The 14579-nt window shown below is 40.0% G+C and overlaps 1 protein-coding gene across 12 annotated transcripts in view; it reads left to right on the top strand.

Moving 5' to 3' along the window:
- The window catches only part of RERE (arginine-glutamic acid dipeptide repeats), a 396332-nt gene that overhangs the window by 262246 nt on the left and 119507 nt on the right, over nt 1–14579 (top strand). For all 12 annotated transcript variants that reach the window (XM_037881385.2, XM_037881387.2, XM_037881386.2 and 9 more), the window contains one exon: nt 704–803. In XM_037881385.2, the coding sequence (XP_037737313.1) occupies nt 704–803 (100 nt within the window). The remainder of the gene's footprint in view (nt 1–703; nt 804–14579) is intronic.

Raw genomic sequence — 14579 nt, forward strand, 5'->3', positions numbered from 1 at the left:
TCACTCTGGGCTGTCTCTTTTGGATTGAAAACAAAGTAATTATATGTATAACATAAATAGTGATGTAATATCTAAAGTGTACAGGTCAATTAGGGAAGTAAAAGCTGTGAATAAAATAACCTTTACAGTATAGAATTCCTTCCTGTAGTAAATATTCTTTTGGCAACATTAGGTTGTACAGCTGAGGTTCACCCTAACACTATGAACTATGCCTAGGGAGTTGGATCCAACAATTCAGATCTTTATACATAAAGATCAGGCTCCCAAAATTGTGGATCAGGCATTAACTCAGGACGTGTGGATAAATAATCATTTTTAATTTGTAATAAACTAATGACTTGGCACCCTACAGTTAGTTCCAAGACAGCTTGCTGACTTAATTAAACTAAAATTGTGATGACAGGTAAGCTGTCTGGGGCAGGACTGCGTCCTCATAAGAGGAGGTATTCCTAGCACAATGCTGATTGGACCTCTGGGTGCTCCAATAATGAAGAATTAAATTATGCTAATATCATCTTGGAGTGAGTCTTTGAATAATACCTTGAAAATTATCCAGGACTAAAAATAGCCCAATACTGAAGTCAGGCAGGTGGGCAAAACAGAGCCCTAAAAATGGTGATTTACAGTGTAAGTAGCATTTGTATATTGCAAAATGTGTACAATTAGAGGATGAATTGTTTCATTTTATTTTTCAAATATAAAGGAGCATGGCAGCTTTTGCAGGGATGTGTGATGGAGGATCCACAGAAGATGGCTGCGTTGCAGCCTCTCGTGATGACACTACGCTCAATGCACTCAACACAGTAAGTATCCAGAAGTGTTGACTCCGTAAAAGAGTTCCTTGGCTTTACTGCATTTTAAAGGGCCATCTAATGTATGCAGCACATGGATAACAGATTTATTAACCCTGAACTCGAGCATGTCTGGAGTCATAGCATGATCTCATCAGTAGCCTGGGACTTACTAGCTTCATGCCACTCAACACCTCCTAGTTATCTCCTCGGTCATCTGCAGGGTTCCAAGTGAGTATTTTAGAGAGAGAAATTATTGTTTTGTATTATAATCCATTCATATGGGTCATTCCAGATTTACTTGTTATCTTCCGAAGTTTCCATAAAACGTAGGGGGTGCCTGACCTGACCATTGGTCTTTTCAATCATCCATTTGGCTCTGATCTGTTATAAATACCTGGTCTTTCATAAAGGAAGAGAAACTGATAAAGCACTCAATTGCATGTTGTCCAGTTCTTTATATGTGGGGAAAGATCTCCTTCTCACCACTCCCACGGTGATCGCTTGGAAGCATGTGATTTGATTCTCTCTCTCATTAACTTGTCTTCCATGGCTACAAATGCTGTTAGTGGCCCTCAAAAATATATAGCTCTTCTTAAAATCCAGTTACAGTAGTTGATTCAATGTTTTTGTACTGAACAGCACCAGCTGACTCTATGTAACAATAATTATTTCATTTTATTACGAATAAATTTACATGTAAATTCATGGAGTGTCCTGTTCATATTTTAAGGAACAGGCTGAAAAAACTCTCTTGTGTGATGCCATATTTTTCAATAACTCAGTAAAATCTCATCTAGTTCTTCTTTCAAGGCTAAATAATCCTAGTTTTTGAAGTCTCGCCACACAACTGATTAATTTAGTTGACCTTTTATTGGATATTTTCCATCTCCACTATTTCCTCCTTAACTTGCAATTTTTCTACTCTGAAACGTCACCATGGTAAAAATGGCACCACTTTACGTATTGGGTCTGTTCCCTATATGTATTCAGAGTTGTATCCGCTGACTTTAGTGACAGATGAAGTTTTTATTCTTTTTTTAATGTCTGTTCAACCTGCCAAGCAAATCCGGTTGGGAATGAGCTGTTGTATTGTTTCATTTTGTGCATAATCTACAAGATTATTTGCTAAATTCCAATCACTCACACCTAGGAAAGCTCACCGAAGGTAATGGGGCTTGTACATGTGTAGGTGAGATCCTAATTTGACCTGCAGAACCTTTAGTACTGGTGAGCACATGCGAGATGAAAAAAAAAAAAAAACAGCTTGACTCTTGAAGTATGTCTACATTGCAATTAGACACCTGCAGCTGGCCCGCGCCAGCTGACTCTGGCCTGCAGGGCTTGGCCTAAAGGGCTGTTTAATGGCAGTGTAGACATTAGGGCTCTAGGAGCAGAGCCTGGTCTCCAGCCTGAGCTAAAACATCTACACTGAAATTAAATGGCCTTAGCCCGAGTCCCGCAAGCACAAGTCAGCTGTCATGGGGCCAGCCACTGATTTTTAATTGTCGTGTAGAGATACCCTTAGAGCCCAGGTTAAAGTTGCAGAGCTGCCAGCTAGAAACTGTGTTGGCTGAGTACATTCTATGGAATTGTTGAGAGACTATAAACTGGATTTTCCCAATGCAGTTTTTACAGAGCTATTTTTCAGAGTGGAACTACACTTTAAGGGGAAGATTACCAAACCAGACAGTCATCCTGACGAGGATATGTTGTTCGATTTTCTTTCGTCCATTTTTTTAATTCACTTGGGCATTCTATTTTTAAACTGCTTTGCTGCAGACTGGACCAGCATCTTCATTTAGCGATCCACAATGACTCTTGTCACTGTCCTCAAAAGAATCATGTGGGGTCAGAGCGCCAGAGCATACATGAGAAGTTGAGACTACTTTTGTCCACTGTGCAAGTTAATCTGCTCCCACTAACCAAAAAGAAACTATTTATTGATACCAGCAAAATTCACTAACGTCTATTCTACTTCTGCAGATCGTTTAATAGTAAATAATATCAATGCTAACCTGGGGTACTATGCTGTTACCTTTCGTACCCTCTGAGAGGCAGACATTCGCTATGGCTGTCTCTAATTGCTTGAGTAATTTTCTTCGTAACTATTTATTTATTTATTTATTTATTTAGGCAGTTAACAAGTTTACAAATCATTGGCATGTAGGTATCAGAAATAGAGCAATAACCATTACAACAGTGAGTTTATTTTTTTGTTTAGAGAATATTATGCAGTAATATAATAATCAAAACTCTCTTTAACAGTGTTAGTCGTAGTAGTATTTATATTAGTGTAGTGCCTAGCTGCCTAGCCATAGATCAGGACCCCATTGTGCTAGGCAATGTATAGGGTAAGCTTCTTTACGCCATCCAGGATGTGGTGTTTCTGGTGATTTTATTAAATTGATGAAGCTACTGATCCTACTCATATCTGTCAAACCAAGCATGTCTATTAAATGTAATCAGTGAATTTTTATCCCACAGCAGGCATTTCCTTGCTTGTAGCTGTTACAGAACTATTTTGCTTAATATATTGTCTTGTAATGGAACCTTACCAAAATTTTCCAAATGTTCTAAACGTGTGTGGAACTTATGTGGACTTTCAAAAGGTTGGTTTGAGGGAGAAATTTTTCTTTTTTAGGGTCACTTTAAAGTTAAAAACGTGAATTTTTCATATACAAATGTCCTTACCTATGTTACATTAGCTTACTAACCAGCATTTAAATATTATATTTTAGTTCTTGGCTTTTTTGCATTTCATTCAGTTTGGGACAGTAAAACAGTAGTCATTTTCTTTGTCTGGTTTTCATGCAATATACCACAATGCTTCAGTGACTGGATTTAAAACATTCCCCTGCAGCAACACCAAACTAAAAACTTTTTTATTTCTATTATGTTTTGTAAAAGTCTTTCCAAATAAAAAAAAATATACAACATAAAATAAACCCCAAACTTGAATCCAAACTACCTGACTACTTCCCTTTAAGAAGAGCTGCGTGTGGCTTGAAAGCTTGTCTTGCTCACCAACAGAAGTTGGTCCAGTAAAACATATCACCTCGTCCACCTTGTCTCTCTTTAAGAAGTCATGCTTGTTTGACCCTATCATGTGTACTTATTCAAGTGCTACACTTAATTAGCCTCCAAGTCCATTTTAGAATTGAGATAAAACTCGCTGGGCTTCCATTCGTAGGCTCTCCCACGGCTCCTTTCTTTAAAAGATAGATAACGTGTTAATGATTTTCCTATATTCAAGAACAGTTGCCATTTTAAGGCTATATTGCACATCCTCAACTGTTTTTCAGCTATTTTACATTTTGATTCCGTCCTTTCCCTTGGGACGGATGCCATCTGGTTCTGTTGGCTTACTGCTCTGGAGCATTTTAAGTTGCTCCATGACTTCCTATTTAGAAGATTCAAATCTCTGTTAACACCAGTAATCACCAAAGAGCTCTTGGAATTGGAATTTTCCTCCTTGTCATCGATAGTAAAAGATGAATGCAGAAACTTCATTTAACTTCTCTATCCTCTTTAATTACCCCGTTAATTCCTTGGTGGTCTGGAGGGCCTGTGGTTGCGCTTGCCAATTTCTTGCATCACAGGCTTATGAGTTTGTCTTGATATATTTGGTTGATCTGTTCTTCTTTTTCCCCCTTTGTATTTTTAATATGCACCTTGTCTAGCATCGGCTGTTTTTTCCAGTCAGTTTATGTTGATCGTATTGGATTTCCACTTTGTAAGTCTTTTAATAAACATAATAAACTTCTAATTTACCCCTTAATTAAGCTAGTTTTATTCCTCTGTTTTTGCACTTTATATTTTTGATTGCTTTGAGGTGTGTAAACCATCTGTGCCTTTTATATAGCGTCTTGCATATCCACAAGCTAGATCTTTACACCTTAAGTCTTATTTACTTTACTGTTCTGACAGCTGCTAACCATTCCTCATAATTTTTATGTCTAGTCTTTTCAAGTTGAGCACTACAGAGCTGCCCTCTTATGATATCTTATTGTTCAGTGGTCACAGTTGCCCAGTGAAGTTCTTACATTCACCTTTTTTTTTCAGCGATTACATAAGATCTGCTGTTTTCTGTAGGCATTTTGGTAGAAGTCCTCTGTTCCTCTCTGCCTGGAACTATCTTCCTCTCTACCACCTTCTCAACCATGCAGAGCTGGAACCATCCATAGTTCCAGCTAAGTAACTTGGCCTGCACATGGGCTGGGTAGCACTTCCAAAAGGATTATATAGTGGGCTTGACGTAGGCTGCTGGATTTCTGTCATGTTCACTGGTTTATTCACTCTTGAATCCAGGTACTCGAGGTATATTTTTGGAGCGCATTCTGTATAAATGTTACATGCATCGTGTTTTAGAAGTTCCTGAAGATACCGACATATAATTCATATTTCAGTTTTGTTTCTCTATATTAAAATATCTTTTTATGAGTGGCAGTTTCCCACTATCTGAAAATGCATTTAATCCAGTTAAAACTAGACTGTCTAAGTAGCCAAGACCTGTCTAGAAGGTTGATTTGAGTTACAGCAGATTCCACTTAACGTAGGTGTGTGATGTTCTGACCAAGGCTGTAAGAGCTAAACCAGCCATCAAAGTCATTGAGACGTCAGTGGGTGCATGACTGAGCCCTAAGTTTTCATCTGGCTGGTGCTGTTGCCTGAGCTGCAAAGAATTTTGTTTTCTTGACGTGATGCCATCTTCCCTCCTCCTCCAGGGTCTGTCCACTTACAGCAGGGTTTGGGTTTGCCCAACAAGCTAGTTGTGAGCAGCTGATGCTGTACTAAGTTGGTTTTTGTTTAGAAATTATGATATGTGGTTTGGAAGATTAATGGAAAAAATTGATATGCCGTATGATTTCTTATTATGGAAATCCAATAAACTTCAGAGCAGCACTTCATATAAATCAGACTTGACAAGCTCCTTTGCTAGTGTTTTATTTATGTAATAACAGAGTGCTGTAGCCCACAGTATGATTTATTGTTAATTATGCCAGATAGAAATGAAGATCAGGGATGATGCCATGCAGCGTATATTTTCTAGTATAACAACTCCTTCCAGTGATTATTTACGTAATAGCATGGGTAAATTTCAGCTTCCATTCCCTGATTTTGATGTCAGGTTTTCATGCTGTATTTATAATGCGTCTCCCAGCAAATCAAGAGCAGCAGAAGTTTTCATTTGGAGATCATTGACCCCCTAATGCATTTTGGCTGTCACTTTGGAGGGGGGAAAAAAGCCGCCTTCAGAGATTCATCAACAATGCTTCCTTTTTAAATAGTGGAAAATCTCGTGCTACTGCTGTTGAAAGAGTAGCATGGGAGAGAGAGTTCTGCTGCCTGACTCTTTAAAACTAGTTTAAAAAAACCACTTGTGAACATGAAGGTTTTGATAATATGTTAGATCTTTTAGAATGTTAGTCATGTGAAGTGAGAGCATTGATTTTCAGCAGAGAAAGTTCTGGTTGTCAGATCTTGCATTCAACCACAACATCTTACTCATCGATTGTAAAATGGGAGACAGTGGAGTATCGTAGATTTGTGTGTAATAGTAAAGCAACCCCACTTGATTTACCTTGTGAATTGGAGAAATACATGGCTGCGGCTCCTGGCCTCTCTTTTGGGTCAGTGTGGGTAACACCATGAGACATTCAAAGAGCCAGGATAATTAACATGAATTCTTTATATTAATATTAGTGATACTTTGTACTTATATAGCCCTTTTGGTCCAGAGCTTTCCAAAGACCAATAAGTGTCTTCTTTTTAAAAGATGTCTTTATGTAGAAGAGCTGGGACTTGAAATTAGGAATTTTTGGATTCCAGTATTTTCTTGTCCTCTCCAAAGTAATGACAAAATTTTTAGCTACTCACTTAAAAAAAATTCTCCTGCAATGAGTCTTTCCAAGTCAGGTCAATTTAATTTAAAACTATTTTAGCACTCTCATTTTGTGCAATTATTAATGAACTTACAAATGAGTAGCCCACTCCAGCAGCGCATTAGATGTGGAAAAGGCTTTTGACTGCAGTGCGAAGGGCTAAGAAAAAACTCTTGCAGATGTATCTTCTTATGAATTAGTGATAACAAATTAATATATATAAGGCCAAACCATTTCACTCACTGTCCTAACTGCTTGTGAGCGTTGGGGAGAGCTAAATAGTTTCTTCTGCCTTCCACACCAGAGAGAGCTGCATTTCAGTGGTGGGTAACTTAATCCAACTGTGTAAGGTCAGATTGGCCCACAAGGGACAGAAGTTGCAGTTTTCAAATGAAAAGATGAAGACGGGCGGCCCTGCAGTCCCATCTGATCCTATTCCAAGCTTTCAGTTTGGAGTAAACAGTGTAACTAGCCATGTATTTATGATGCTTATGCCTTCTCTCACCCCATTGCACACCCATACAAGCACCAGATGAAATGTGTCAATTTTGCCAGACCTTTCCTAAAAGTGGGAAATTATATACCTGAACAGCCCCTTCTGTTGAGACTGGAAAAATATTTGGAGGCGTGCTTATAGCACTCATGGTGGATCAGCACCCCATGTCCACGTTTCATTCTTCCTGCTCAAAAAGCAGTGAAGGCACATGGGAAGATATACAGATCTGGCCTATCAGAGGACTGTTTGTTGTGTCAGACAGCTCCGTGTGTTTTTCACATGCCCTTTAAAAAAATATATTCTTGGAGAAAGTATTAAAATTCTTCTCAAAGAGTGTCAAAGGGAGAATTGACATGGAATTTGCCTTTATTAGCTCACAAATCAGCAAGCATAAAAGAACAGATTAACAAGAACACCAGAAAACATACAGACATCATCTTAATAAGCGCCAAGATTTAAAATTATCCCTCAGCATCAGGAGGACTCATCTCAACTGCATGTAGAACGCTGGATTCATTCCATCCTTATGACATACAAATCTGAAAGAGTATTTGCCTCTCCACATAATAGGAGGATGAGCCCTTTTCTTAATATCTGGAGCCCTATAAATCACTTCCTTAATTAAAATTCATAAGCAGTAAGTGCACGTTGTACAGCCATGTCTACATACTGCGTGTCCATGTAATTTACTTCAGTTTAATTTATACTAATGCATTAGGTGTCCTTTCTCATCTTTTCTTTGTGTGTATTTTGTTAAAAATGCAATAAATTTTTAAGTCGTAAAGAGAGAAATGTGTGTCATGTGAGTGGTTATGCAGAACGGTCGGGGGAAGCAAGTAAAAAACCTTTTTTTATTGTACTGGTGAAGAAGTGGGACATTCAGACTAGCAAGCAGTAAGCCTCCAGCTCCAATGTATGCATTTTTGAGATGCAGAGCAAAAGTCAACTGTGCATTTCTGTAAAGTGGGTAGTTCCTGGACTGTGGTCCACAGATTATTTGTTGGTGGTTTGTTGAGATCTCACTGGTCATGTAGTGCAGGCTCCTCCTCTTTGCTTTCAGCATCTGACTGGCATCAGATGAAGCTAAAGCTCCATTAAATGCTTTCCTGTTAATATTTTTCCATGTAAATTGCCATAGTTGCCACAGGGGTTTGTGCAGCTGTGAATGGGAGAGGAAGTGGTCTAATGATTGCAGATGGGAGGGCAAGTGTCTTGAGACAATCACTGAATTGAACCATGCTGTTAAAACCCTCTTTTAAGTAACTTAAACCTCTGCCATTTCACAGAACCCTGAGTAGTACCGGTGTTTCCTATTTTCATTTTGCTTTTGGCCCTGGCGCTGCTAGGTGCTGAGTGCTCTCAACTCCCCGTTAACTCGAACAGCAGTTGAGGGTGTTTAGCACCTTGCAGGGATCGAGTCCTGTAGTTGAACCCAGCAGACATAACTGCCCGAAAGTAAAGAAAGTTAAGTAGCACCAGCATTGGAATGCATATATTGAGACAGTGAAGTCATGGTTCCCGGAATTAGGAAGGTCCAGATGTCTTTGAATGCTCCTGCAGTCTCCAGTCTGTCCCCCCTTTCATTTTTTTTCTCAGCAATGTCTCATCCTGCTTTGGATCTCAGAAGTACAATACAGCGCTCCTTCTTTTGTGTGCTTTACCCAAGAAGATCTGGGCCTTCGTATGTGTCTTCCAAACTAGAGAGAAACCGCCTTTGTGACAGGGTCCTGGCTCCCAGAGTTTGGAAGACATGAATTCTTGCTGTTCTTGTAACTTTTTATTTCACTTACAAACTCTCAAAAATCCAGTTTATCTCAGAAGTCAGTCTCCGAAAATAACTCAGTTGGGTGCCTTCATGTGGGAGAGGACTTAGGATAACCTGTTTTCTCTTGATAAATATTTTGGACACAGAGGATCAAATGCTACAGTCCTTGCTCTGACTAAACTCCCATTGATTTCCCATGGAGGTCGGAGTTAAGACTGCAGTATTTGGCTTTCAAAGTTTAAGCATTTTCAAGTTAGAGGGCAAGAGAGTTGAGAAGGACTTCCTCTTCTTCAAACCCCCAGCCCTCTCTGTAGCCAAGTGAGTACTGTGGCTGTTCACGGGATTCCTCAGCACTTTTTGCTGGGTTTTGAGTGCTTTGTCTTTCATAATGCAGGAAAGCAGAGCCAGGTGATCTGCTGTGTTATGCTATTTGCCTTTGTCTCAGGTCCCTTTTGAGTACTACCCCTGCTTTTGCCTGTAAGTTAAACCACTTGTGGCATGCACCCTAAAAGCGAGTCCATTCACTTCTCCGTTTGCCTATTTAATGGCTGCTTGACGAATAGCAAATCTTCTATTAAGTTCACCCTCTCCAAAGAAATGAGAGCCACGGTCCATGAGGTTGCCTGAGGCGAACGCATGGAAGGCGCGGGAGCCGCAGGGTACTACAGTACCTCATGGTGCCTACAGCTTTGCTCCCTATTAGGAAACTGCATAGGTCCTTTTACGAGGTATATTTTTACTGGAGATTGGGTAGCATTGTGGAATGAACAGTCTTTCTAGACAGAATTTGGGTATCTGAAAGCAGGAAAAACAGATTTTAAAATGTCTGTGAGGATAAATCGCAAATGCGTCTGCTGAGCTTGCCAGCTCCACAGCACCATCCAGGAAGGGAGCCTCTTCATGCTGCTGCATTGTTTGCAGAAAAGAAAAACGGCTGAGCAGGAGGCTTAAAACATCTGCACAGAAATGCCTCCCTGCTCTGGGGTTAGGAAGATGGTGTCCCAGATCTGCCAATCCATGGAAAAATCTCAGTATGGTGAATACTGAACATGAATATAATTTCTAGAGCTAGAAAGCCCTGCTGTGTGTGTGAGAGAGAGAATTTCTGAGTAGATTCTCCACATAGTGATGGCCGGTTAATTTTTAACTAGTTGAAAACTCCTTTCTGGACTTCAGATTTATGCAAAAAAGAAAGAAAATGCACTTGCTTCTGCCAACTTCCTTTTTCCTCATCCTTCTCCCATTGACCTTAAAATCATTGCACAGAGCTTTTAAGGGCACCATTCTCAGATTCCAGCACAGGAAATGATTAATTTACCCACCTGTCCTTATTGTGCCTATTTTCTTAAGTAGGGCCCTGACAAAATTCAGTTTGAGGTTTCTGTGCTGACCCAGTTCAGGGCATGCGTCAAGGGAGCAGTTGTTTTTGGAAGATCGGATTATTTGGAGCGGGACAGTGCATGTTTTACCTCCCTGCTTTTTCCTTCAGAAATGCTGCTTGCTATCTTATGAGGGTATGTTCCTATCCAAAACTCAGCCTACCTCAGTGGGTGGTAGGAATTTCCCCCTACATTAAAAACTCAGATTTTATAAAGATTTGCAGCATTGGGACAATAACAAATGTGGGTGGCAGCCAGAGATATAAGATGGCAGAACAGTAGAAGGAAATTTAAAGTGATAACATGCACTCTGCCCTTAACAGTGAATCTCAAGGCTTTTGTCATTTGACATGCATGTTGTTTGTATTTGAGGAAGTGAAAAGCCAGTAGTTCCCTATTTATTCCTTATTGTAGTTGAGGAGCCATGTACCTATACTTACTACACCTCTTGCCATGCACCAGTATACAAGATGAAATGATTACATACTAATATGGGCTGGTTCCTTTTATGAGTAGGATTGTTCAGCATTTCTGTAACAATATTACATGGCAACATGTCATTGTGAGTGACAAATGTGACAGTGTAATATCAACTTAGGGAAATTCAGTTAGAAGAAAGATGTCACCCAGACAAATTACTGCCTGTTTTAACGTGCCCTTAGACAGATTTTCTTGTTCATTAACTAAAGACAAGGTTGAAAGCCTAAGAAAACTATTTAAATATACGTTAGCATTTATTCTGATTACTAGTTTCCCTTTTGGATGTTTCTTCATCAGTGGTTAGTCTCAGGGTTCAAATAAGGTAGCATAATACCCCAATGGCAATCACTGTCTGCCTGGGCATGCTGTTAAAACTAAGCCTCTTCCGGTGCACAGGGCATTTTTGCCACTTTGAATCTTCACTCATTCTTATCTTTGCTCTTGGAAAAACCTTTCTGTGCTGCTGGATTTATTTGTAAGATAATTCACAAATTCAGCTAAACTGTTGAACAACTAGTTTAAAAGGCCTGTTTGCAGCTATAAAATTTGGCCCAACTTTAACCTACTTTGTAAATATTTTTGGTATATATAAAACATCTAGATTTTTGGCAGAAAATGTGTGAAAATCTGTTGCGAGAACCTTCCGCAGCACTATTCAGCTTGCCCAGTGACAACAGTTATTTGTTATGTCAGACCAAAGAACCATAAAACCCCTCTACAGTGTCAGTTCCCCCATGTGTTCCGCCTTTAGCAATTAACGCAAGTTTCTAGAGCTGTGCTTGTTCCTGATGAATGGTTGTCCCAGTTGTAGTGCATAGGAAATAGTGGATAACCAAGGCATCCATTGTGTCACCTGTATCGCTAACATTTAGATCATTACGGTGATTGGAGCTATGTAGAAACGTTGAATAGATTAGAAATGGGGACAGAAGTGGTGAGACCTCTGTCAAAGGAGGAAGGGGGAGATTATATTTTCAAGCTTCTACAAGTACCAGAAACTAGAGCTTTAAGGAAATAGACCTGATTCAGTTTTCCTTTGAGCTTCTTGGGAAGTGATGTCTCTGGTCACCTGTTGAACCTTTTTGTAGTCATCTTGAGTTCTGTTGACCTGTCAAGAAGCTCATAAGGCCCCTATAAATTAGAACATACCAGCTAGAAAGACAGGCATGTTGTCAAAACAAATCTCTCCATGTGCAGTCTTTCTATATTGGGAGGGTTGGGTGCTGGGTTGGTTTATGAGGTGCTGTTGTCCTCAGGCGGTAGAGGGAGTCCCATGGAGTGGTGTTGGTATCTGCATTAGAGAAGGCAGTCTGTTATTCAGGCCAGGCTTTCTGGTGTGTTTGCAGCAGATGGGGAAGAGTTAGGATTTCAAGGACGGGAAGAGAGCCCTGGAATTAAGGAACATGGTATCCTTGGGCACAATTCTTAATTCAGTGCCAGATACAGTTAGTGAAAACACATACTTCAGCACCTGTGAATAAAGCTGCAAATTTAAAATGCATGTTTCACTGTTTTATCGTATAAAGTATACTCACCATTGTGTGTGTTCTGCGTGTTTGTGGCAGATAAAAGTTCCATTTTACTGCAGCATATTGACAGATGATAGTTACTTTATGGGGATGATATTTCCAGATACAGCTCCTGAAGAGAGACTGCATCAAACTGGAATGTTTCAATCATGTTACGGGGGGGGGAAGCAGTGTGAATTAGGTTTAGCATTAAATTAGGCCCTTAAAAGAGAAGAGGTTTCACCAAAAGGCTTTGCCCCTCCAGTGTAACAGTGCTCCTCTTGTTGTCTCTTTCATTGATCCTTATCTTCTGTTTCCTCTGTCTTCTTGACCATTGCCGTCTTAAACACCTGGCAGTTTTTCAGGGACAACCCTGAGTCTTGACTGTTGTCCATTGCAGCGAAAGATATGCAAACTCATCCAAACATTTCTTTTTCATCCAAGGCCAACAGCCCAATCTAGCAGCCTAGGGTCCCCTTCATCACTCGACACCACATCCCTGAATTCTAATGCTTTTAAAGGACCTTTAGATCAAAGAGACTAGTAACACACTTCTATTGAAACGAGGAATAGATTCTTCTGTAATCCCTCCTGCACCCTCCACCCACACAGGGAGAATGACGCATCTGCGTAAACTGAAGCTATGTCTGCCCTACAAGCGCTACAGTGGCGCTGCTGCAGCTACCCCACTGTAATGCTGTAGAGCAGACACTTGCTACAGCAACAAAAGGGGATTGTCCATCGCTGTAGTAAATCCACCCCTCAGCAGACAGTAGCTAGGTCGATGGAAGAATTCTTCTATTGACCTAGCGGTGTCCATACCCGGGGTTAAGTCTGCTTAACTGTGTCTCTTAGGGGTGTGCATTTTTCACACCCCTGAGTGATGTAGGGAGGTTGACCTAAGTTTTAGGTGTAGACCAGGCCTGAGAGAGAAATGAAGGCGCTGGTGCTGAAATAGGGACTTCATGTAGAATGTTTTCTGTGCTCTAATAGGAAAAAAATCTTGTTCCCCATGAGGAACATAGTGAAAGACATAAAGAGTACATTGGATTGGAGGAGATGGTAATACTTAGCATATACCACACCTCATGTTTTCAGATTGGTTTATTAATATTAAATAAGGCCTAAAACAGCACTGTGAAGTAGCAGTGGTGGTATTTACTTAGTGCCAAAAATAGGTAGGCCAGTCTTCACTTTACACATGCGAAAACTGAGGCACAGAAGAGTGATGGCACTTGTCCAAGGCACCGAATGAGTCAGTGGAAGAGCAGACACGTGAACTCTGGAGTTCCTGGATTCCAGTACTATTCTTTTACCACTAGAAACGCTGCCTCCCTACAGCCATGGACATAGTTTGTGCTGTTTGAAAAATCACTGCTACTTTTATTTGACTCTTCTGGGTAGATTTCAAGTTAGTTTTGTAATACCGTACCACATTATACTAGCAATCACGCGTGTGGCCCCCCCCCCCCCCCCCCCCCCACGAAATCTAACGATGGTCTTAATGGACTCCAATTATTTAACATTGTAGTATGAATGCAGCCTAACTCAGATAGGCTTTTCGACAGGGATCATAATGACTGTAATTGCAAAAGGATGCCTTGCTGAAGTAGGAGCTGCCAGATGTAATGCCATTCTGATCTAAAAAGGTCACAGTAAAAGGGACATTTAAATTAAGTTATAAATTACAATTGAAGAACAATATTTTGATGTGAGAGACCAGAGATGTCAGAGCGGGGAGATGTAATTCATGGATTCATTACAGAACAGAGGTGCCTGACAGCTGAGCCATGCCAAAAGGAAAATTTATTTGCAACATCACGCAGACAGAAAATGGCAGCTCAGATGAGAAGCTGGAATAGAAACTTGAAACCTTGTAGTAATGTGCAGAGTTTATGCTAATAAGTCTTGCCTGAGATCCAGAGATGTTTAATGACTGCTGTAATATAAATGAGATGCTTGGACGTGTGCACATTTGGAATTTTTTTCTTTAAATTAAAGTCCTGTGCTTTTCTGTAGAAAAGATAACTTCTGCATTATAAAGTGCAAGTACATTCATGTCTCTTCCCTTCATTGCATACTGTGTGTATGCATAAGATTGCTGAGGTCTCAGAATTATTTAGGCAGCAGGATTTGTGCTCAAAACAATGATTCTTTACATGACAGCTTGGGAGGGGAGTGGGGAAAGTAATTTAGTGTTTCTAGCAATACCTTGAAAAGTGCAACCAGAAGTTAATTAAACTGTAGGCAGTCATCATTAGCTATTATTTATATG

The sequence above is a fragment of the Chelonia mydas genome, chromosome 18, assembly GCF_015237465.2.
Source record: "Chelonia mydas isolate rCheMyd1 chromosome 18, rCheMyd1.pri.v2, whole genome shotgun sequence".
Classification (NCBI taxonomy): domain Eukaryota; kingdom Metazoa; phylum Chordata; order Testudines; family Cheloniidae; genus Chelonia; species Chelonia mydas.